The sequence below is a fragment of the Opisthorchis viverrini genome (genome assembly GCF_000715545.1).
Source record: "Opisthorchis viverrini unplaced genomic scaffold opera_v5_3, whole genome shotgun sequence".
Taxonomy (NCBI): Eukaryota; Metazoa; Platyhelminthes; class Trematoda; order Opisthorchiida; family Opisthorchiidae; genus Opisthorchis; species Opisthorchis viverrini.
The window spans coordinates 3,910,831-3,936,656 of NW_008751659.1; the positions used below are offsets into that span (position 1 = coordinate 3,910,831).

Here is a 25,826-nt window from a genome sequence, read left to right on the forward strand (position 1 = left end):
AGGGGACGCTGCTACAGATGATTGAAAAGTGGGAGAGTGTGGGACATACAGTTAAACATGGCACATTCAGCCAGTTCGGGAACTGGGTAACTACGCATTTAAGGGGATAGCTTTGATGCACGGGCCCCAGTGACTGCGTGATTGGGCCATTTTTGCCATTAGTGAACTGAGTCCTGGGGTCCCCATCCAGGGGGGCGGCAGTTGTCGATCTACAAAGTTTACTGGTTAGTGTTTTCATACTTCATTCCCAGTTCGTGCACTTCTACTAAGCATAGAGCTAGTGCGAAAAAGCTCTACGAAGTATACGGTATTCTGGTATGTCCTAATCAGCGTAACCTATGAAGCGTGAATAACCCATCTGTCGCGGGAGAGTTCCTTATTTCTAAAACCATCTGGCGTGTATCTGAATTATTAATCCCATATTTCCACCAGACCTGACAATTCCTTCGGAGACACCGACGATCAAGCACTGACACCTTTAGTATGTCTCCTGCGCATAGAGACCACGTATTTGATCCATAAAGCAGAATGGATCACACTGGCGCAGTTTAAACTCTATACTTGACAGATAAACTGACGCCACATGGGCACCATAGGTGTCAGAGGTTGTAAAAAGCTTCCCTGGCCTTACCGATTCGAGAAGTGATCACATCTCCAGCTAGCCCACCAGGTAAACAAATTTATCTACCACGTCGATTGGCCACCTGCAAGCATGAGGTGTGGGTTTGATCCCACCCAGTCTTGTAGCAGCACTTTACACTTTGCAGGTGTGAAATGCATGCCAAACCGTGCGGCAGAGTTATTTAGGTTATTTAAAATCGTTTGCATTTGGGAAGGAGCTGAACCAAGGATAGCAATATCGTCTGCATATTCAAAGTCTGTTATGGAACGTCCCGGGAGCGTTTCGATTTCCGAGGTTTCAGAGGCAGGCAAAGAAATTCCAAGCAGTATATTAATAACAAAGTTGAAGAGGAAAGGCAGGAGAGGGCGGCCTGGTCTTACACCACTGGGCGTAGTGGATTCAGTGAAAAGCTTACCATATACTCATACCTGCCCAAAACAAACTCGCACATAGTGCCCCGATAAGGGATATAAATCTGGAAGGTACATGCTTAATAGCCAAACGGCGTCAAAGTTTCCGACGGTCGATAGAGTCAGATCTAGAAAAATGGCTAACGTTGGACGTCTGAAAGAGTGGTGCTGTTTAAGAACCTGTCTTACGGTATAGGTACGATCGATGCATCCTCGACCAAGGCGAAACACAGCTTGATTCACACGAACCTGTCTCTGTTGATAATCGATCAACGCGAGCAAAGCGATACCACAGAGTACCTTTGACACCACGATGGTTTTCGCATCACGTGGTAAATTATTATGTTAAATTAATAGTTTTATTCATGCGTCACTTGTTTTTTAGTAACTTGAGGTCCTGAAAAAAACAGCAATGATCATCGTGCACTGATTCTACTCGTGCCCATTTATCGATTAAGGATGGAAGTAGAGAAACGAGGCAAATTGGAGGCGAACACTGGTGCATGTCGGACCATTTGTAGCCTTTGCCACATCCACTGGACCAAGTAAAGTAAGGCTGTCAAATTCGACTGACATCCATTTTATATTGAGGAAGTTCTTATCACTCCTACCTACTACTATCGTCCACGCGGTGTAATTTTGTGAAACAAAAACAAAACAGGCAAAGTTGACAAAATTACTTCTGCATGCTGCTCACAACTAGGTCTCGTAGGTGAAATGTGGTACGAAATGTTTTTGGGGCTTCCACAGAGGTGAATCGCACTAGGTCGTTTGGTGCGCCAAATCAAAACAACAGTTACAATCCTCTGACAGATGTGTGAGCAAAGAATCGTGTGAAATGCAATCTGATTCGAATAGCACACTCACTCGGAAACGTCTGAGTTGGCTTCGTCTCCAGTTCCCTCTCCGTCAACGGCGGTGAAGAAACCCGATCAAGAGAGGAGCGAGTTTCTGTTGTCCTTCTATGTCTACTGGCCAAACGACGGTGAAGGAGGTTACCGGCAGGAGTCAGTCGGATTGTGCCAGCAGGAGAGGGTGCGAACAATCGTGAACCAGGGCGAATTGAAGGATTTCGCGGGGGGATCGGTGGAGGTGCACAATCAGTGTAGTGCGTTCCACTTCTCGTGGAACCACTCAATGAATTGAAAGCCCGGGTAGTGGGAAGATTGAGGGCGATAGCCTCGGATGCGACTGTGTCCTGGAGACAAAATAATAATGCGGATCGGTCGAATTATACCGGGTGATCGCTTCCTAAAAAGCGTGGGTGACGCGCCAAAGGACACTTGTTACGAATAGATTTGTCATGCTGTTATATTGCTCACTGTGCACTAGGAAACGAAGTCAAACGCGCACGCTTTCGGTTAGGCTAATCACCCAATGCAATGACGTGCACTTTATCAGTCACAAAAAAAATCCGATATTGGCTATACCAAAAAGTCAAATCCCATAACCTCGTTCTGCTAAATCGTGCAGGGTTCATNTTCGGTTAGGCTAATCACCCAATGCAATGACGTGCACTTTATCAGTCACAAAAAAAATCCGATATTGGCTATACCAAAAAGTCAAATCCCATAACCTCGTTCTGCTAAATCGTGCCAGGGTTCATCGTACAGGCCCCAGTTAAGATCGTTCGAATGCCGAGTGTGAACGTTACCGCTTTTAGGGGGTTGATTTGGAGGCGTGGGTGACACCCCCTCTATACAAAGAGCCAATCCCCATCTAACTGGTGGTTTCAAAAAAGTGCAAACTAAACTGACCTCAACCAGCAATATGGGTGGATCTTTTGCATCGATTCGTTGGAATGGGAATTCGTAACGAAATACGAGTCTTACCGGCTAGGTAATCGAAGATTCGCACTCAACTGAAGTGTCTCCGGTAAGTTGAGTCATGGCTTCCAGAGAGGCATAGACTCGATGGTTACTCTTCCTCAGTGACACCAAAAAACATCAGCTTACCAAAAGTCAAACGACACAGCAGCAAACAGATCTTCATATCACGCTGCAAAATGAGTAGACTGGACCGCATATATACGATTGCAGTGGCAATGCAAACAGTATAAACTTGCAGCTATACAACGACACTGTAGCGTCATTTCCGGGAGTGAATGCGATGCCGTGTCTCGAATATGTCTCCTACGAGTGGAAGGAATCCAGAAATCGAAATACCTACTGGAAGACCGTAGAAACAATTTCCACGGATAATGGCCAATTGTGACTTTTCCGATACAAGTTCGACAACAGCTAGTCTGATTTTAACGCTCCGGTTTTTCGCAATAGATCTGGAACTTGTTTTTTAGGTGTACAGTTATTTTCTACACTGCACTGGGGCGGAAGAGCCATTGCACCCATACAGTAATTCAGGCCTTCACTGCACTGAAAGGCATAATCGACCGCGAGACACCTGCCAAACTAAGCGGTAACAGCATGCAGATTAAACTTTCATTTCATTTATAGGCCTGGCGGAGAGAAGTGAATTGAACACAAGAGGGAATAGGATGTTGTAGCAGGAAACCTGCCCGGAGAATACAAAAGTCGGGACGAACAACAAACGGGGTGTGGCCTACTGGAGGGAGAAGAGCGAAAATAAGAAAAGCACGTGTCGCGCGTGCAGCCAACGATAAAAAACCAATGCAACTGCGTCATAGCCACGTGGTTGACGAAGGATTGGAAAGTCTCCCTGCACGTTGATGAGAAGCTCCATGGATGATGATAAAGAATAAAAAAACTGACATATGGGCACTGAAGGTGCCTCAAATGGTTTGAGATTTCAGGATTAGTCTGGTTGGCGACCGAGTTGAACCTCCACAGGCATTAGGACGCTATTCAGTCTGTGACCTTGAAGTATAAACCTACAGATGACGTGGAGAAAAGTATGCTCCACAATCCCCGGGCTGCCCTCAATTATACCGGGAAACATTCACCACTCAAGTGTAAAAAAGAATTTGCTCAGGATCAAGTAGTGGTCCGGACAGCCATGCATGAATGATAAGGGAGTACGAGCGGAGAAGAAAAAGAACATTCTCCGAATGATACATTTTCTTGATGTCTAAGGACGACTGGTGATGTGTGAAATCATAGTCCGGTGGACTTTTTGGTAGAAAAAAAATCATTGGCCAATGACCACCGTGTGGTAATGATACAAACGCAGTGAAAGGATTCAGAAAATTCGACGTTAAACAAAAAGAATATGTTATTCGATAAATAATCTCATTCGCATACGAATCTGGTTTTTGACAGAAGCTTCGACTGAATCTAGCTGAATGTCTCGTTTATGATGGTGCGCTTGAATTGAATGTAATGAAGATTCATAAACGACAGATTCAGCCGGATTTAGTTGAGTCAAATTTGAGTGCAAACGAGAGTATTTGTCAAATTCTGTCCAATTTAGGTTCAAGTAAAACATAAGATTGAAGGAGACTGCGCCTACTTGACGAGCCTCGCGAACGTCTAGAATACGTTACATTACAATAGTCTTGTAGACGTACCAGTGGAGGCCGAGGAGGGGCGGTGTCACAGATGCTCGTAGGAAAATCTTGTACAGGTCGGTGGTGAGATGGTGGGACAAAAACGGGGAGTATGGGACTTTCCAATATGGGTGGGGAAAACTCGTCAGGCTGAGATAACACTGTTCGGGATCTTGCTTCGGCAACTGTGATGGACTGCAGTGCCTGTGGAGGAGGTGGTCTGGGAGGTGGTTTTGGCTTTCGTTCAGGGGTCGACTGAGATGCAATTGTCTGGGCGTGCTTGACTGGCGCTGCAAGTGTTCCAAGGTAAGTGTCTGGCTTCCTCGGAGCGCGCCACTCAGTGGGGATATGAGAGAGTCTAAAAAACGGTAGAATATAATTAAGGATTGATCGAGCACGTTCTTAAGGCGAAATCTAGCCTAAGAAAACGACACCACTTTGTCTACAGAAATGACAGGAAACTGGAACAGTGTGAAGGGTTACACAATCAGGAGTAACAAAGTCGCAAAACTCATGAAGACAGATTTCCGACCACAGATTCCCTTTATCGTAAGAGCGACACCTCAATCCTAAGACGACACCAGCAGAGCAGCAGGAGTAACTACAAAGCACACCAAATAATGGAACGAGTGTATGTGGTAGAGGTTTTTAGCGAGTGGTTGATGAAGAGGATCAAATAATGTCGGAAGGAACCCATTGGATGCAGCTTACATTACCATCAAAGTGCTTGCTTACTGCGGAGTCAGTCAGAACATTCGATGAGGTTCTGCTTGGTTTACAAAGGTTTATTCAACAACCCGAAAAGAAGGCATCAAACTTTATCAAGGTCTTTCGGGAAGAAGACATGGGAACGATAGACACATGGAAAGGAAGGCTTAAGAGCACTAATAAGCCAACCATAGCCGATCACTATGCCATCGACATATTTGTACCGGATGAGGAAGTAAGAAATGGGTATGTCCCTTACGTGAGAGGGGAAAACGGAGAACAAACAGTACCATGAGGGATGTCGTTGTTAGTTGGAAAAGGAAAACAAGAGCGAGCAGCTACAAGAGTGAAGTGTGTATGGTTTGCAAAGTAGTCTTCCATTAACTGGGCAAGGCTCTGCTCACCTCCTGGGGCGGTGAAAGTCAGAAGCAGTAGGCGTCTGTCAATGCTGCTAATGGCGCTGGAGTGACAGACTGAGCTAGGTATGCAACATCTGTTACTATGGAACGAGGATGATGATGTGCGAATTGGTGCAACTAGTGGGTTCAATAGATTCAACAGGGTACCTTGTACTTAATTCAAGAACACGCCACAAAACAACTTTGCCGGTGTACGCTTTGTTTTCACCCACCAAAGCGGAGACGTTTTCCAATGAGAAAACTAGTAAACAAGACATATGTTGGTTCGCTGAGGGGCTCTAAACACGCTCTACACAACAAGGGTGACAGATTACGGAGAACACAGTATTCATCTGATTGCAACAGTATCATGCCGTGCTATCCAAGAGTTGATAGGCCTATAAATTCGCTACCGAGTTGGTATAGTTCAAGGTTGGAAGAACGCAGCTTCGGCTGTTCACCGCACACTTGTCTCAGTGCTTGCCGAATCTCACGATAGTTGTACGGCCATCGGCCGTGTTGACATAAATCTTAGTAAGTGGGTAGACTTCCACTGTGGTTACCCAAGTAAGCATTCTAATCTCCGTACAGCCTTCTCTTTTGTGAGCTTACTCCCTTTACCTCCTAAGCTGCTCAGTTAGTGAAGAATAGAAGCTGTCAGGTCTCAAGAGAGAAACATAATTCAAAGTAAAGTTGAGACATTTAGTCAAGTGCTGACAAAATGCCGAAAAATAATTATGATGAAAGGATACACAAAGATGCCGTACAAACTATGTCTTTAGGAAGCGTGGCGTCACTTGGTGCATGTGAGCTTTCCGTACAGTAACCCTAAGATGTTGTATACTGTATACTTCCGGAAGCAAAATAATCGGAGGAAACAAGAGGAGCGCGCTCGTGAGTAGTGCAGACATTGAAAATGTACACAAACACTGAGACTCCATCATCAATCATCATCATCATCATCTCCAGTCATGTGGAGGCCACGTAAAAAATACGTCACGCAAAAACGAACAGACATCTTCACTTCGCCGGTAAACACAAAAGAAATACTGATCAAAACAAGTCTAAATAGAAGCAGGAAAGCATGCCTCCAAGTCAAATAGTTCTGAGACTGGAGTACCTGGTGTAATACACACCTTTGTAAATAAAATCGATTAGTAATCAGTTAAAAAGCCGGAACCGCATACCATTGTAAAACAACTGACGCCTCTCTGAATATTCACACTGAACAAGTGGAGAACGACACCGGGCTCACAACACCATCACTCTTTTACGGAAGCTGACAAGGTGGTCCTGTCCAAATATGGGTGCAACAGGCTTTTCTTCGGGAACCAACTAGATGCGAAATGGGGGGAGGCGCAGACAATCAATCGTTCGTGTCTCCACGTTTTCGCATTTCACTAACCAATCTTCGTAGCGCATTTCATTTTTCGCTCTTATTTTAACCAGTAGACATGTACTGACCTGATGACGAGATCCCGAAAACATTAATGTTCGTCACTGTGTTGTTTCTCAAACCATGGGAATATTCAAGCAAATACATTATTTCTGTTTTTTTTTGGAGGACAAGAAGCCAGATAAGTGCATAAGGTTTCCTGGCGTCCTTTCTGAACGTTTACGCTCAAGTGCAACGACCCAAACAGCACGGGACGCTTGGGAAAACATAAATTTCACTAACTGGTGTCGTACGTAAGTACCGCAAGGCTAGAATCGATGTAATAGGACATGGTGGAGTTAAAGTGGAATGTGAGAAAATCTGCCGTAAGTTTCTGAGAGCTAAATTCTAAAGTTGGAAAACAAAGCCAACTTGAAAGCCTCCTCAAGAAAGAATATGAGTTTAATGACACGCAACTACTTCACCGACAGATTAGGGGACGGTCTAGTTATCGAATGTGACTATTTGAAGGGAACTGCTGAGTGCAATAAAGGTTGTCGGAGGAAAGACTTAAAGAAACGTCCAGACACTCCGGTACACAAAAACGTACTTACGACTAACTACAGAGAATGGTGGAAAAACGGCACCGTGAGGTAAGCCAGTGCTAAGAGGGCATACAGGCCATGAATTGCCTACGGCCACGGAAATAGCCCATTAGGAATAAACCGGGTGGTGTCTTTCTGTCGAGGGTAACAGAGGCGCTTGCGTTGTCCACAAACCAACATCTCACCACGCCACTATTGCTACCAAGCTCAGACACAACAGCTCTATACTTGGACCATACCATCAAACGACGAGTGAGCGTGCCAATGAGCGAATTGGGGAATAGTTTCGAAATCCCAAAATATTCACCATTCATCCCAATAGGATCAAATCAAAAGATTTAATTAGGTATAGAGATATGGAACCCATTGGTGCCTTTCTTTGGAAGTAGGGTTACGGAAAAGGACCTATAACAATCGGACATCTTTCCTGAAGAAATACGCAAACAAAAATTCTCGCCAAAATAAAACAGAGGATGGAGGTATGTTACTTTATTAGGAAGTGAGATAGTTCGGGGACTGATAAACTATCTAAGGATATTGCTGTGGCGAGAAAGACCTTGACTTGATGGATGAAATAGGAGGAACGGTACTGACATGGGAAAGAGAAATTCATGTCCAGCTGACCTGAAACTGTCAGCAGAAAGCTGCTTCAACGTATGCCAGAAATTGCGGCTAACGCAAAGAGAGCGTGTGCCAACCCCGCTTTGGTAAGATGCCACTGCTATTATCTCTCACTACCTAGTTATATCAGGCATTCCCCTCTTGACGACAAAGACGTTTTGACAAATAAGACGAGAATCTCTCAGCTCCAAGTGCGGACTGAACAAAGAGAGCCAGGACAAAATGTTAGGTGTAGACGCAACACACTACTTATAGGAACTCATACACGAGAGATTCGATTGGGTCTCCCATAAAAACCAAATTGATAGGCAAATGAGTATACTTCGTCAATCTCGTCTTCGAGTGAAACTCGGGGACTGCGCCCATCTGAGGGAACCCAAGAAGAGCGAAACGGGTTGTGGGCTGTCAAAGAGTTTTCGGCAACCTTAGGGGTAATGTGTTATTTCTACACAACGTATCGTGACACTGCCTTATCGTACCAACTGAAACATGATGCGGCCTGGTGTATTACATCCGACTGAAGAACACCATAAACGAGAACTACGGCTAGGATTCAGTTGAGCCTTCCGTGAAAAGTAAAATGGGATGGAAATGAGTGTATTTCGCTAAAAATTTAGGTGGTTCGTTATTTGCTCAGAGAATAGAGGGTTGAGAGTGCTGATAATTGAGGTGAGGTTTGACAATTCTCAAACTAAAAGCCATCGTGCGTAGGTTTGCCAGGTCTTCCTCCCACAAATTTAAAGCGGCTCAAACATGCAGTATTCAAAGGTACTAAGGCGGTGAGACTAACTCGAAGTTGACGATCAAGACAAGTTTTCTTGGAAAACCATCATGGAGGGGGAGTTGAGGAGGTATCTAAATGTCTGACCTCAGTCGCAATTATGGAGAAGCAATCGGATCATCATAAAGGGATTAATGGATAGTTTGCTTAATAGAACGAGAAGGCTAGCTGGAAGGTAAATATGAGCTAAAACAAGGGAATGAAAGTTGGACGAAACTGCTGTTGACATAAGATTACCTATAAGCTGATTGTCGGTGACCTGAAATAATGTCACAGTTTCACAGAGGAGCTTGGAGATTGTCTCACATAGTCAACAGCAGCAATACGAGCATTTCGGAAGACATGCAAATGATCGGAGTTCCCGACTTCTGAACAAATGCCGCGACGCCATATTGCGTGGTCTTAGTGCCAGCCCACGTAGTGCTTATTTTTATATCCGCGATGTTCCAGAATGGATGTCCCGAACGGATTCAACAGAGTAAGTCAAAAACTCAAATAAATATGCACTCCACGCGGCAACACGACTAGATTCTGGACAAATAGTCGTACGGTCGTATTTGTCCTTGAAAACAGTTGTTTATAGTGAAATATCCAGTCTAGGGTTCTGATACTTTGAATCATCAGAGAGTGCGAAGCCCGTTACTTGACTTCAAAAGTGCAAGGTAGTCCCTTTCAACTGCACACATGTCTCCCCCTCAAGCTGGCCTACCTAATGTGGTCCCAGATGTTCCAGAACGTTACTTTCTGTTTAGATAATTGTGCCCCTCTGACGAAAAGAAAACGGCCAAGAAGTCCGTCAATAGAATACATGTCACAAGGCAAGTAAAACTGCTGATCGGTGCACCTCCAAAGTAAAAAAAAAACCGCAATACCAAAACTATAACTATGGATCCCCATAATACAAAAATGGGTTATCGCCGTCAACCAGCACTATCTCCAAGATCAGAACATCTATAACTGAGGTGTTGAAGTTCTTTCTAACTTTTGCGACTCTGCCAGAGTCGATCGCAACCTAGAAGAGACCCACTTCGGTCGGTCTCATCAGGTGGCTCCCTTAGAGGGAGACCACTGATCACAGTTGGCACAGGATCAGTTTACAAACATTCGATCTGGTTTCGTAGCAGACTGAATTTGTGCAGCTTCTGTGGAAACCATCCATGGCAGACCAACAAGAACCAGTTAGTTTACATCTGAAAAGTTGTTAACCTTGGTAAGGTGTCTTGCTTTCTATTATGAGTGCCTGGTAATGAAGCGCCTTCATACGGTTTTGGTATGATTCCAGAAAGTACCGGCCATTATGTTGGAATGCTATGACCTGATTTCTTTAAAGTCATTTTGACGGGATTAAGTGGAATGCCCGGTGAGCTGCAAAAAGGAAACTGAAGGATTGTCATCCCATGATCCCTGGATTTCTGTAAATGCACCGGTGATAAACCTTACCCGAGCCAAATATGCCACTTCTAGCTCTCCACTCGTTAAAAACCACACAGCTAGCAAACACAAAATGCAACAACTACAAAGTTGGTCTTCGTGGATGATGGTGGCGAAAACAAGTAATCCAGAGCTCCCTATGTAGAGGAGCGATGGGACTGGGTTCCAAAAGTAGCGAATGCATACCAACGGGTCATGATGGTAATGTGAGCCGGTTTACAAACACAACTTATCCCTGACGCTTGTGCAAGTATAAACACATTCACAACCGGATCAAGTTTTGGAAGAAAAAACGTATCCCTGACGCCTCTCGAAGCCGTGGCTTTCTAACGAAAAGGTCTTACTTTAAACCATACTGATAACCATGGAGGTTGGCTTTTTGAGGTCGATGTTACAGCACAGGTCATATAAGCGAGGAGCGAATATCAATGCATTAGTTTCAATGTTACAGATGAAATCTGTCGCCTGTTTGCATGATCCAGAAAAAGTGTCCTCCATCTAGGACTAGTTAATCCGTTTCCTGTGTGTGGTCCTTGCTCGGAGGATCGAACGTATGAGGATTCAATGTGACCTATGTGAGGATTAAGCAGTATGATGGAAGCGATCACTTGCTATTTGCTTTTCCACGCGAAAACTCAATTTCTCGAAAGTTCGTAACCTTACTGAGGTTGGACAACGCAATTACTTAGCTGTATTTCCTGGTGTTATATTCTAATCAATGTTGGTTTTGAGGAAGGTGCATGGCGTTTTACCTTTGTCTGATGGCTACTTCCACTCTCGAAATAAAATGAGTCATACTAAAAGCTGAACATGAGACTAATGCTTTGCCCTTTGGTGCATACTTGCCAGAATAACTCCTCAAACGACAGTGGTATGAATTTGAACTTAATGAAGCCGACAACTATTCACAAGTAACCAAAGAGAAGGCATACAATCAAGCCACTAAGAGTGCGACCTCAGAAACACTAGTTCATTTATATCAAATCTAGCTGCTAGTTATTTCGTATGGTGCGCCAGAGTTCGTTGGTTGGGTCAACAGATTGCTACTGTCTCTACGTGAATTCTTCATCAGTAAACCTGTCTCCTTGCCTCCTCGAGGCATACAGTAGTACCTATAAGCGCCATCTTAATCCCTCATGTGACAACTTAGAAATTGTAAAGACTTTAAGCGGCTTACATTTTACTGTGCTCATTCCGTGCAATTGTAGAGGTTGGTCTTGGCAATCTGCTGGGCTCTCGAGTAGATTCTCGAAGTCCTGTGGCTGAGCCAGTTAGGGGAGAAGGCCTCACTTCTGGTAGTACGGACGGTCGTGGTGGACGGTAATCCACCGGTTGGCGTCGTGCGTCTACATCATCTTGGGTAAATCCGATTGTAGCCCGACGATCTATACCATTACGGGTGGGAATCATCTCCTGAAAAGATAAGTAGATTACATGCCCGAGTTTGGTAAGCGAAAGTGGTCTTCAGGATACACAACGGTATTAATCATGTGATACGATGAAAAGTCTAGAAATGGGGCAAGCGCATATTGTGAAAGGAAAACGCAGTGGCTGTCTTTCATGAACGTAAGTACCCAACAACATGAATCAGGCAGTCCAACAATGTGTTCTGAGAGGTTCGCCATTCTCACGTTACCCAATGGATTGTAGCTAAAAAAAGTCACACACAACATACCACCCAGAAAGGTGGAATAAGTCTCACAAGTTGCGCTATGTCCTGCCCAAAAGTGAGCTGACTGCACTGCTGATCAGTCACCCATAACCGAGCGACATAGTCATTGCAGGGGTGAATATCCGTGGAGGTTAATGATATGCACATAACTGATCCCCAGCAAGGATGACGTAGCCCTAGTAATTCTCAGCAGCGGACTCATTTCAATAACAGGATGAAACTTCTACTTCTTCTAGTGTTGTACAATGTCCGTTCCGTGCACTTCACTAAACGAGATCAACAAGTACTGGCCAGTTTTGCAGCCTATAGAATGGAGTCTTGCCAGTCGTGGGTCTAGACAATAAGATCGCTGTTTCCTTTCAGAACACCTGGAAAAATTTCGGTCCCCGAGGAAGTGTTGTGTCTCGCAAACGCTATTGAGAACCCTGTGCCGGTCCTTGGCTTCCAGTTTTACGCACTACGGTACGGCATGGTAACTTCAGACAGCCTCTTATAAAGTCGAAGCAAGACTGTTATGACTGTATTTATAAGGTTATCGTGGAACCTTCCACGAGGTCGAGTCAAGATTTTCGTGACGGAACGCGAAGCGTGAAGCCAAGCATGCTCAATAATGAGTGGCTCACATTCTGACCAATCAGGGCATGCTTCCGTACAGAGGTAGCCTGTTCGCTAAAAATCTGTTCCATTGATGTAACATTTGGTTATTTATTGCAACTCGTCTCCAGACAGGAAGAATAATTCCTACTTGACTTTATAGGTTGATCTTGTCTCAACAAAGCACCTTCATGGCATAACAAGTAGTGGATTGCTCACAAAACCAGTAGTCCTTGTGTCCCGTACATCTAACAAAGAAAAACTGAGTCGACTTATAACCCATTTCCACACAGTTTTATTGTTAGGAAATGCGAATCTGAACTACAAAGCGCTTTCTCGATAGTAAAGCGAATGGAAATCAGATCGATGTACAGAAATATAAGATCCTGGTATTCATAGGTCACTTGCTACGGATCACCCGGGACCATTTGGGTTACAACTCCGCAGAAATACTTATTCTTGTAGAGCGAAATGTGATTAATGTGAACTGATGCGTGCTGTACTCTGAAACCAGACTGATCATATGTGCTGGAAAACACCGTACTGATGTTTGACTAAGAGCTTATTTTATGTGCTGTATAAATATGCAATATGTCATTGAAAGTTTGGGAGGATCAATACATATACGGGTGAGATCGCAGGTAACCGTTGCTTTTTATTTACCACGCGACAAGAACACACGAAATGTTATAGCCCGATCCCACCGACATATTATGATATAACCATACACCAAGAATTGGAGAAACAAGGGCGTGTGCTGAGACTACAGTAGGCTCACCTTGGAACTCGAAAGATTTCGTAACGTGATGGCTTGAGCCCGAAGCTAATGAGAGGAAACAGGGAGGAGAATCTTTTGGATCGAACCAACCAACACGATCATGATACGTATGGAATAAATTGAAATCATACTAGAACCGCGAAACCTGTACAAGATGAACAGTGAAGCCCTGGGCTAAATAGGTTCAATGTTTTCGACACGATCTATCGCCTCCACTATTATATTAATATTTTTCGCTTTTTGTCTGCTGCCACCCGATACATAACTGTTGGAGCTGCAACCATGGCTCAGAGCTGAAGCACCATTAAAATGCATCAGTGAATAACTGTTCACAACGGAAACATTCAGCCTGGATAGCCTCACACAGGCGTAAGATCTACGAGGCTGAGGAGGCTGTTAAAGATAGATTAGGCGTTGAACACTGGAGTTCACCACGAAAATGGTACGTCCAAACCAGAAGTCTGAACATGCTTTCATGGTGAAGTGAAGTGCTCCTGTGCTTTATCCTCGGGCACGAACATCAAGACTCTTTTGAAAAAAGCATATATAGCACATACATGCAGACTTGCAGATGTGGTAGTACCAAACGAAGTCCCCACACCACATGATCATCCGTATTTCAGGCCTGACAAACATTTAAAAAAATGCAAATCAAGCAACAATCGCAACGGAATAGGATATAATAGAATGAAGGGAAGTTCACGAAAAAGTAACCGAAGTATTTGAACCAGATACGACAAAAAATGCCAATATTAGATGAACACAGTCATTATGAGCATACCTTTTGAGAGATATTTGCCCAACTGTATGCTGATGTGGCTGTGTTCTTGGGATACCTGGCTATGTTCTTTTGTTTGTCCCACGAACAAGGTTCACCAGGGTTCTTCAATTTCTTCGATTGAACCCATCGTTGAGTTCCAAAGCTGGGAAGGTCTACGTCAAGATAGTGCCCTCGGATAAGACCAGAGCCCCCATTGTTTGTTAAAGTAGATCCATTCAGCGTTACCGCGATGGGAACTGGTGTAGCAGGAGCAGAAACTGTACTGGATAATCGTTGTTTACGACGCCCTTCTTTGTTCGCACTGCGAAGTGTTGAACAGAAAGATTCGAACGCATCCGTGCTAGGATCGGGTGGGTTTCGAACGCGACCATCTAAAAACTAGTGCAAGAAGAAAACGACGTTGGAGTTTAAATTCTACAATTGTAGCATTCTACAATTCTACAATACTGGTATGTGACGTTTGGTAGAAAACGATAGGCCGCATTTTCGGCGACGGAGTCATGGCAGCAAGATACTTGAGAAACTGCCCCACACTCGTAAATTCCAGGTATTCATAGGTCTTGAAGCGTTATAAAACTGTCTCTGAGTACAGTAAATTCTTACACACGTGCAATCCAAAACCCCCGAATGGAACGCACATGAAGCGACATAATTTAGGATTAGTTTTACCTACTGCATTCGTTGCAAGTAGACAAGCATCTATAGTATTTTTGACGAAACGCGAAGGCTGCTGAAATAAATGCACAGGGGCTTGACCCTAGTGTTGTTAAACCTCTCAGTAAGAAGGAAAACAGACACTATCACTGGAGTCCAATACACGCTGGTCAACTAAGTCACATCGACAAATCTATCATGGGGGTCGTAGCAGTCGTCATTTCAAGCTTTTGTCCTCAATGCGTAGTTCTTTCATTCCATGCTTTGTCAGGCAAGTAGAACGGCTGAATACCAGTTAACCGATTAAGTCACGCTTTCTAATGCGTCATTCTCCTTATGTGTGATGGACTAAACTCTATCAGGAACGCGCGACTCCTCTGGTGGCATAATAAGTTGACTATAGGATGAAATTTTACGAAGTGTCCAAAAACACAGTGTTTCTAGAAGTGGCCAAAAGGGACAGTCACAGTAATGAGCCGTAGGACGTGCAGGAGAACGATCCCAGGGATAGAAGTAAGTCCACATTCGAAAGACCTACATGCTGGACGAACCTCCACAGAATTTCGTTTCTCTAGTTTCGTAACACAGTATCACCATTGTGCAAGAAACCTCTCATGAAAGAAAAGGTGCTGCGCTGCTTCGTATTTACGGGTCCCCCCCCCCATCAAGCTCCATACGGAATCAAGGCTCCGAAAGATAAACTAAAGGAAACTCTATCAATGTACACCTCAGAGGTCTGTTACTCTGTCATGGTCTGCGTGGATTCACCAGGCCATGAAAGAGCTAAACAGAAAATTCATGTGTTCCCTGTGAATTAAGTTGCCATCTCGCAGCAGGAAAAAACGTACAGAAAAGAACAGGTGCATGTGCAAACCTCACAGCCATCATGTGCCAAATAGGTTTACCAACGTGGGAGGCCAAATGATGTTAGAATTGCTAGCAAACGGAAAACGTACATAAGTCACCCTTTCTGAAAAGCTGTGGGATTTGTTCATTTTTCATTCACACCACTCTCGTCTTCCTGTCCACATAAAAGATGACGGGACAGGAGGAGGATTCTTTAGAAGGGGGGGGGTAGCGTGGACGAAACCAGGGTCAAACTAGGGTAAAGCGACACGAAATGTAGTCTGGACGAGACTGTACAAACCCCTTCTATTCAGGCAGCACGCCTAGAACAACTGAGTGGATACAGCCAAGTCCACGTTATTTATCCATGGGAATGAAAATGGAAGTTCGAGAAACACAAAATGGGGACAGCGACGTCAAACGCAAATGGAGACACGTGGAAATGAATGCCTCGACACATAATGTTGAAGAGACTAGCCAAAACTGCCGGTTTCACATTGCTTGGGTGTCTGCTGGTGGCTGTAGACCCCAGAATTGAGTCAATTTTGCTTTTTGTCACAAAAGGTGCTTTGCCATGAAAAATAACTTGGATTGTCTGAATACCAGTATAACTTTCCTTTGGGACAGCTCAAAGGACAGTATGAACGAGGATCATTCAAAGGTGAGGTCGGAACAACAAATAGGTAAATCATTCGAGGTGGACCATATGAACGAGGATCATTCAAAGGTGAGGTCGGAACAACAAATAGGTAAATCATTCGGGGCGAGGTGGACCAAGTGGTTAGAGCGCAAATTTACTGATCGGAAGGTCCGTGGTTCGAACCCGACCTCTGCCTCTCGACTTCCCCTGTCTAGGCTTGGGCAACCTGGCAGTATCCCAGCCCTCGTGCCTCCTTCGTATGGCATGGCAGCTAGGCACCGAAAGGGTGCTACAGCTGGACGATTATTATTATTATTAACACCCTTTAAGTGCCCAGCCAAATGAAACACGGGGCTGAAATTCTGCAAAGCTCAAGCCTAGACAAGTAAAGACGAGATGCCAGACCTCTGAGCACCACTGAGCCATCTCAAGCTCTGAAGTTAGAAACAATTCATCTTTTGGATGGGTATGGGTTAGAGAAGGTAACCAACATACAAGGTCAAGAAATAAGCTCCACAACTGTTTCTTAACGGTTGAACGCTAAAAAACCACTGAAATAAATTTTTCCATAGAAGGCACAGATATTCCTAAATTGGAACAAAATTGCCCAGCCTTTGGTAAGGAGACCCTTGAGAGTAACACGTTTTTGACATATATAGGTATGAACGCACCAACTGAACAGTCTGAGATTCACATAAAGTTCGAAGAAACGGTTCCAAACCCGGACATTTTTGGCGAGCAATGAGCAAATCGATGTCCACTTCTGGCGAACCGCCGTTGTTTACGATGCAGTCTGAATAACAGCCTGGGAAAAAGGACATAAACATACACCTTTTTACGGCAATTATTCATAGTTCGTAAGCACTGCACACACAGGGTGAAGACGAATAGGCATGAGTAGGAGATTATGAGTAAGCATGCAAGAAATACTTAAAACACGTGTGTTTATTTTGTTTTGTGAAGTAAGCAATATGCTGCTCAGTATCCGTACATATATCAGGGTGAAAAAATTCTGCCGTATAGGGAAATCAACATCCCTGGCCGCAAGTATGCTGGAAAACACAAGAGGTACCGTAAAACAATTTTACGAATATCTAGAGGAGACTGAACCAGTGTTGTGAAATGGGCGGGTTACGATTATGACAGTAGTTAAATAAACTTTAAAAAGGGTCACGGTATCAAACAGACTCATTTAGAAGGGTAGCTTAAAGTCACAGTGCCAAAGGATCCACGAAAAGTTCCACTGCTGTGGCACTTATGTCACTATCGAGCAAAACATTTCAGGTCCTCATGTTGTGCAGGAGCTACATAACAACGCATTTTATGCCGTCAAGTATGATGCGTTATAACCAGCACGAGTTCAGGCCACAGAAAGCGACCACAACCGCAACATAACGGTCAGCACCACAAAGTGTGCTGGTGTATCCAATGTGTACTGAGGAGATAAAAGCTTGCGCGGGGAAAAGAAGTGATACGCATCCTAGAAGTAATGAAAGAAACTCAAGGATAAAGATCAATAAGCCTTATTACTTACTAAATTAGGTTTCTGAGATTAAAACCCAACTCTACCGAATGCCCATTTTCTGTGAGCTATTCATATTCCATATGTATGTCATTCTGATTGACAGATTGGCTTGCTAACATCTGTTGTGTACGCACGAGCAAATGCTTCGCCATTGCCATTGCTTCTTAAGTGAATTCAGACAGTTTATACGGACAAGTCCCAAGAGTGCATCTTCCGATAGCGATAGACTACTTAGAAAGTAGTCATACAGGATGTTGCCGACACGACAGCAAGCAAGCCAACGTGAGCAAAGAAAACAATACGAGATTCCTCAGAATTCAGGACAAAATCAATACTATTGACGGTATGCAGTTGCAATAAAAACGACCAAAACCGGCTCTTGGGTGGATAACTAGTGACTGACTGAAGATTTTCTAACCTGCGTATTACATTTCTCTGAACGGTCATGTAGCGAAAAAGTTGAACAGGTGATAACATCATCCAGTAGCACCCACAGAAGATTCATGAGACATTGACGTTGTGTTTTAGGGACAAAATAAACGGGTTGACTATCCAGGAGCAATCAACGCCTGAAGTTTGCACTGAAGCAAACTACGCAAAAAACGAGTGGATTTTGACAGTACTGCTCGATACCTGTCTTTCAACGATAGCCAGCAAACAGGGACCACCTGGAACGTCCGGTGATCAGGGTACACGTGAGATAAACTGAGAAACCATAAACTTAGTGATTCTTCGGAACACCTAATACGTGGACTGTCAAAAAATCAGGCATGATGACTTGATGTTGCCCACAAGGGTTGGTGATGCAGCTAAGCAGTGTTAGAGTGTTCGAACCAACCGAGTTTTATCACACTTTGTGGAGATGCTAGTCGGCAGAAAATGACAAAAGCTGTTACCCTATAAATGCTATATCTGAATAGGATATACAGTTGGCCTTGAAAGTGACCTTAGCTAAATACATCTATCACAAATAATATACCAGAGGGAGTACTAAATATAGTCAAACCGTTTTGGACGAAACAACCAGTTGGTCAGCTATCACCAAGACTTCTTACCTACGGTTGAAATAGGTCTCACAAGTAGCCATAGGGTTGAGTGACGCTCAGTCGTGATATCGACCGGTCCCAAAGTGAGACATGAATGACGACCAGTGGTCACTATTTCGAGGTTTGGAGATGGGATTACCAGTTGCCTATCTGACAAAGATGGAGTGCAAGTAGGGTAATCTGCAATATCCTAATACCAAACACTAGTGAATAAGGTTACATTACTGCATTTTCCAGATTGGATTACACTGACTCTAATCGGTAATCTGGAATTGAAGAGCAAAGGAAACAAGCCATGTCCCCAACATATAAAACCACTAGCTCCTTTACCATCCCCAACTGTCGATTGAGCGGTGGCATAGGCAAAATTCACGCACCAAACATCCATAAAGCCAGTAGTGCAACCCGATGCTGAAGTTGCACATTTATCTTCGCCAGTCACAGTGGTAACGTATTAGTTTACCAGGACTACCCCAAGTGGATATTTCTCCATCACTAAAAATGGAATTGTCCAATTCAGATATCAAGACTGTGATTTGTTGCCCAGCTTACCATTCGTTGAACATGACTGCCATCCAACTAAAGAACTGTTTTCATCTTTCCACGCTTTAACTGTGAAGCGACCAGTAACAGTTACTGTACGTTGCATGCATTACATTCACTGCAGTTTCGATTAACCAACCGATTGGTCCAAGGTAGCGTGTAGACGCATTTCCGTTACTTCTTCGACAAAATCTCTTCAGGTTTCAGGCTTTTTCGATAGATCATAAAGTTGTGAATAGCTTCTGTCGATGAGTGTGCTACCTCCGTCGGGTTACCTATTCCAGTTCTCATACTACAAGATCCGGGGTCCTTCAAGCTCAGGCGGCGCCGACTTATGGACTTACAGATATGAGTACTGCAACAATGCAATTACGTCCTCACCACCCGCATCCCAGTTCGTCCCAGCTGAATTCTCTGTCACACACCCTCACAACATTTATGGTGAGCAGTACGCTCGAATGGAAATAAGGTTAACCAATTCAGTTTTCAAATGTACAAAAGCCCCTTCCCCAAAAAGCCACTTCTGAGTATGCGAAACCCCCAAGAAAGATAGATCACACGGACCGCAAGATTATGGATGTTAGAAAAGGAAACAAACCTACAGGATACAACGAGTATCACCATTGCTGCTAAACGAGAGCTGACTTGAAGATCAGCTTGAACCCGGTCGTAACGAGACCGTTGGCGTTACTTGTGCTTCGTCGCCTTATGATGGTTCGTGAAACACTGACTTGAGAGCAGTAAGCGGGTTTCCGGCCTGGAAGGGGTTGCATTGACCAAATCTTTACACTCGCCATGCGTACAGACGACCCACAATTTTAGGACTACTGGATTTCCAAGTCGCATCCGACTATGTTGACCGGTTTGTTCTGCTTGACACGCTTGCCTATCAAGGAATGCCCCGGAAGTTCGCGAACATAATACGTTCTTTGTATTCTCAGGACGTGTGGGAATATACGGAGAGCTCTCCGAAAAACTTCTGTACACAAATCGGTGTTAGTCAGGGGTGCCTACTCTCCCCATTCCTGTTTAACTTTGTCATCAATAAGGTAATGGGGCGAACGCTAGAAGTTCTTCAAAACTCCGGTGTCCAGAGAACCTCTAGTGAAAACCTTGTCGATCTGGAATATGCAGATGTCGTTACCGCCTTCGAAGAGGAGAAGGCGCAGGTATTTTTTGATGCACCTTGCACCCATAAAGCTTAAGGTCATGATGTACACGCAGTCACTGAGCACACCAGTTACAATCCAGGGTGAGGCAATCGAATTTGTGGAGCGTTTTAAGCACCTTGGAAGTTATATTAGTACCGGATGTAGTGTGACAGATGAGGTCAGTACACGAATTTCCAAGCCTCGGGCACGTTTGCTAATTGGAGACACGTGTGGCATCAAAACGGTATATCCCTCAGTCTCCAAGGACATTTGTATCAAGCTACCCTATGGGGCTTTTTTGTTGTATGGTTGAGACGTGGTCTGTTCGAGCAGCAGAAGTGAAATGTCTTCAGTCCTTCAACAACCGCTGTCTCAAAAGCAGGTCCCGTGTAGGCTGGTGTCGGTGAACCCATAACGAGCCAATTAGAAAGCGAGCGTTCGGTTGTGCAACGGGGACTTCCACTGAAAAATGTGTCCGGCACCTGAAGCTGCGGTAGCTGGACCATGTATTGCGCATAGTGAACCATCGTTTGTCGAAAAGTTGTTTTCCGTGCCCAATTCAAAGTGATACAAGCAGAGATTTGGCCAACCCTTGACCTGGCAGAGGGGTATGAAGGATATTACGAAAAGTGCTGTCGGTGTTACTCGCCTACCAGGATGGGGATTCCCACTGCACCTGGTTGAAGACTCTGCAAAATATGGCTTCTAATCGATGTCAATGGCTTTCGTGTTGTCAGTTACAAGCCAGATTACATGAATGAGTGTCTCGAGGTGTAGGCATCTCGAGAAGTTTGCAGTTAGACAGCAATAAGTTCTTTCCATATCCACCTTTATTCGTTTCTTCACAATAAGGTTTTACAAATAAATCACGGTTGTAGGGCAGCGAAGCAACACTAATATCACGCTGTCCATGAGGATGATGATGATGAGTTGAAAATTACTGGGTAGTTCGAATGTGCTCTTTCATTGATGTCAACCTTTAGAACGATGCCCGGGAAAGTCCAGAAATAGGTCTGAGATAGTGTGTTCTCCAAACTCTAGACAAATGGGCTTTTCAGTTTCGTTCTTGCAGATGTTTTTTGGCACTTTGCAATGAATAAACCTGCATCTTCCTTTGACTGGTGTGGAATAGTCAGCCGACCCCTGAATATGAGTATGTTTTGCTGCGGACCACAGATTCGATCAATGTCGCCCAGGCTGCACGTATTTACGACTCGTTGAGATTTCGGTAGCAATGCCCTTTTGCTTAGGTGAGTGAAAAGCAATTTGTTTGCTTTGCCCTATAGCTTGTATATTCGGGGCATCTTAAGCTGGCGGGACAGTGCATACCACGAGCCGACGGTAACCTTGGAACCAACTGTTGCGACGTATATTCCTCATCCCGTACCCGTAATGGTTACAGTAAAGTGATTGAATATTTTACAACAGATCACCTGAGGGCAACATTCAGGGAATTCAGTTGATAGAAAGTGCATTACTCGCCCAGCGCCCATGTCATTACGTTCGTGAAGGGTGGATCTCCAACTCCTATGGCGCCAGTCAACTGAGTGCGCGGGTTGCGTACTGCTTCGGCACATTGCATCAGTTAAAGGGTGCATTGATTGACTAGCTTCGGTAACACGCTCTAGCACTATTCAAATAGTTACCTGCGCTGACTAAGTCACTCATTTGCATATGAATGAAATGTAAAGGGACTTTGCGATCAATAATGTGAATATTATAAGGTTGATGCAGGATTCCGTTGGAGCGATATTCAGAATATCGAAACACTTTTTCTTTCATAATCTACACAACTCATAGGATTCGTGTCAGCCAATATTGCAGAGCTTATATGAAACTCGGTCTTCCGCGACAAGCATGTGAAAAGATTGTTCAGCAATCAGATATCATGTAAGTTAGATGATAATTCCGTAGGTTGGCTGACTCGTGAAACAAACAGTAAGTAGAATAGAATTCTCGGAAGTTCACCCGCGGACATGAAATGAGCGTATTAGTTAAACACCGCCGATATTTGTCACCCAGGTATTGCTGTAAATTAGTATAGCGGTGATGATACGCACTAAACCTCGGCAACGAAAGTTATTACTTGTTGCAAGGGACTAAAGATTTGGACGAGCATGAAACTATTGACCGGAGACATGGTTCAGTATTGCTGTTGTTTTGCCATGGAGACCAAAGTACATGAAGAATAACTGTCGCGACAGTGACCTTCCGTAGTAAGACAGGATGTGATGACCACGTGACGTTTTCCGTGGAATGTTTCGCTAAATTCAAATTTGATGTCAGCTTCCAGAGATTACAAACAATTTGCCCAATGTTGTATGTCTAGTTACTAGCCTAATTAGGTCAGTTCGTTGATTGCACTTCTCAGGACTGCCATTGAGAGAGTATGCCCTCCTGAAACACAAAATCAACATAAAAAAGAACGAACTGCGGAATGACAGTTGTTACCACTTTATTTTTGCCGGTAAAATCGGGGCGAAAACATTCCGGCTGGCAACGCAGGTCACAGTAGGGTGCCATACGCTAGTGGTACCCAGTGGTGACGCCTCCGCAACGGGATGCAATAAAATCAACGGATTCCGGACTAATTGGGCTTGCTTTCATTCGGTTTTCGAGAAAGTAATAATCTACTTTCGATAAAAGATAACATCCACATAATGTCTTCGTGTGCAACATTATGCAATGACTGTTCTGAAATGTTCGGACAGAATGTTCCGGCAAAAAAAGTTGGAACTTGTCATGAGTGTACGAAAGGAAGAGTGTAACTAACTGGATTGGAAAAGAATTATGGTGTGTTGCTAAAGAGCGGCCTGGTCACTGCCAGAGGGTTCAATCGCACTCGACCGATCGAAACGTGAACAGTCGATAAGTGCGTTGAAAAATGGCCTGTCACTGTGCTGAGGACTAATGGTACCGTGTAACCATGGAAACGTACCCATTTTCCAGAGATATACGTTACAAAATATACAAAACAGGATGGCGGAAACAGAGAAGAGACTTAGATATTTTGGTAAGTGGTGGGGCCTTGAAAGGATTACCTCCTGTGCGAACAACGAACACTTTTTGTACAATCCCTCACTTGAACCGTCGTCAGGGAAATCTAGTGTTTATAGCGCCGCTATATCATCAAACCGCTAGTAGATGCATCGCATCTCACATTTACAAGTACTCTGAAGAAAACACCTAGATATGTCTTCCACTGTGAAACAAGTTGCTTACGTAGTGAACTGAGTCCCATCTCATACGCCCAATCGCCTCCAGTTTAAAGCGGAGTTCACTTATGATTTCCGTGTTAAATTAAATTTCAGTAGCAGCTAAGCACTGAAAACCTGTTTCAAACTTATGAGCAAGCTCAAATTGATTTGATTCTCACAAAGAGACACAAACCAAACCCGTCTGTCAGATGCACGGCTAGCTAAACTAGTATTTTCAGCAGATCGACAAGATGCCATTGGATCAATCGAACGTGAAGAACAACTGCGAATTGGAAGCCTAGTTCATTTTGAGTGATGAAGGAAAGTAACAAATGCAGTGAGCCCTTTCAATATCTATCCAACGGAGCAGAGGATGCTCCCTTGAAGAAACCAAAATCGTGTCCTCCACCAGCTAAGATTTATTTCGGAATCCCTCTGAGGACAAGTTATCCCAGGTGATGCCCGAAACCCCTTTTCCCCGAAGCATCCTCTCGCCGAAGTCATTCCCGTACCTGAACAATTCTTTTCGGTTGAAAGTTGAATGACACGTGAACGGAGCAAAACGACAAGAACCTATGCAGATTTTCACGGTGTTTGCTGCACAAAGATTTTCAGCAGTACAAAAACGTACGTCGGTGCTAGGACAGTTGTGTCTGGAACTACCGACACAAGCAGGTGCATAACACCAAACCTCCTACCGCAATGAGCTCAGTGATGTTGAAGCTACCGCTATATCCAAAATGTCCCACTAATCAGCGCTTATTGCGGACGTAGCTTTACAAGACAAATGCGCCATTTCGGTTTACGATTTGGTCTTAGTTTCCCTTCGGCGCACGAAACCACGTCGAACTGGCTGGCAGGCTCTTGATCGGAAACGTCTGGAGATCAATAATCTAAAAAATAGTGCACACCCTAATCTACGACTCTAACGTAAGATAAAGTTACTTCAGAAGCGTTTCGAACTAGTCGCGAAGATTGCTGAACCACTCCTGCTCTAATGTTCTTACAGGAAAGATATGAAGGATTCGTCAAGTCAGGGTTTTTCTTTTTACTTACCAAGCAAATTCGCGATCATATAGAAGAATGGTTTGGTGAGTTGCTCGAAAAACTGGCAAGCTTCTCCATCTACACGTTTCCAGTTTGAATCCGGCGCTTTGTTCAAACGCATGGCCGAATTCAGTTGTCGCTGTAAGTCCTTCAGGTGCCGCCGGAGGAACTCGTACTACAATCAATGTTACATAGAATACATGTGGTTATTTAGAATGGGAGCGATAACAGAAGCGCACTGATTGGCGAGAAAAAAAAAGGAAGTTCACTGCATGTGGGGGCTCAGATGAAGCAACCAACGAAGTTCACATATAAGGGATCATTCGTGTGCCATCGTTTTCATGGGGTTTTTCACTCCCAGTTATTTAAATGAGAGCGCGAAAGAGAAAAATTGAGTACTCACCTAACCACGAGAAATTCGTGTTGGTGAAACGTACCCACTGATTTTGAGAAATGTTAGGGGTCGTTGGGAGAAAGGTATGATGATGTCATCGCCCACAGTCCCTCATACAGTTGTCCCAATGGGAAATCTCACCATGACGCCAAAGTACATTTGGCAGATCTAGCTTATTATCACTGTCATTATTACTATTACTACTACCATTATTATTAATAATAGCAGGTGATACTTCGGCACCCGTTCATCTGAATGGAAATGAAGTTCCGATTGGAAATTCTATCCAAGTCGGTCTAAGTTGAGGAGACGGAGAACAGTGCAACCGTTTGATCCTTGTCGGGAACCATCACCATTTTGTACCGCCTGATTTGTCAAAGAGATTCCAATCTCCAACATTTGAAAGCGTCACTCAATACTAGACATTTATGGCCATGGGTGGCTGATCGGCAGTTTGTTAACCCGCGATTGCGCAGGACTGTATTTTTATGTGTGCTAGCGAACTTCCGGCATCTTCAAGGTCAAACTATGAATATATATATAT

General features: G+C 44.1%; 1 protein-coding gene across 1 annotated transcript in view; it reads right to left on the reverse strand.

Annotated features, from left to right (window-relative positions):
• The window catches only part of T265_00359 (hypothetical protein), a gene marked incomplete at both ends in the record, with an annotated part of 77,445 nt that overhangs the window by 7,547 nt on the left and 44,072 nt on the right, over positions 1-25,826 (reverse strand). Inside the window, 7 exons of the mRNA XM_009164104.1 lie at positions 1,900-2,230; positions 4,517-4,853; positions 11,592-11,827; positions 13,459-13,503; positions 14,240-14,617; positions 17,051-17,184; positions 24,898-25,063. Coding sequence (XP_009162368.1) covers positions 1,900-2,230; positions 4,517-4,853; positions 11,592-11,827; positions 13,459-13,503; positions 14,240-14,617; positions 17,051-17,184; positions 24,898-25,063 — 1,627 coding nt within the window. The remainder of the gene's footprint in view (positions 1-1,899; positions 2,231-4,516; positions 4,854-11,591; positions 11,828-13,458; positions 13,504-14,239; positions 14,618-17,050; positions 17,185-24,897; positions 25,064-25,826) is intronic.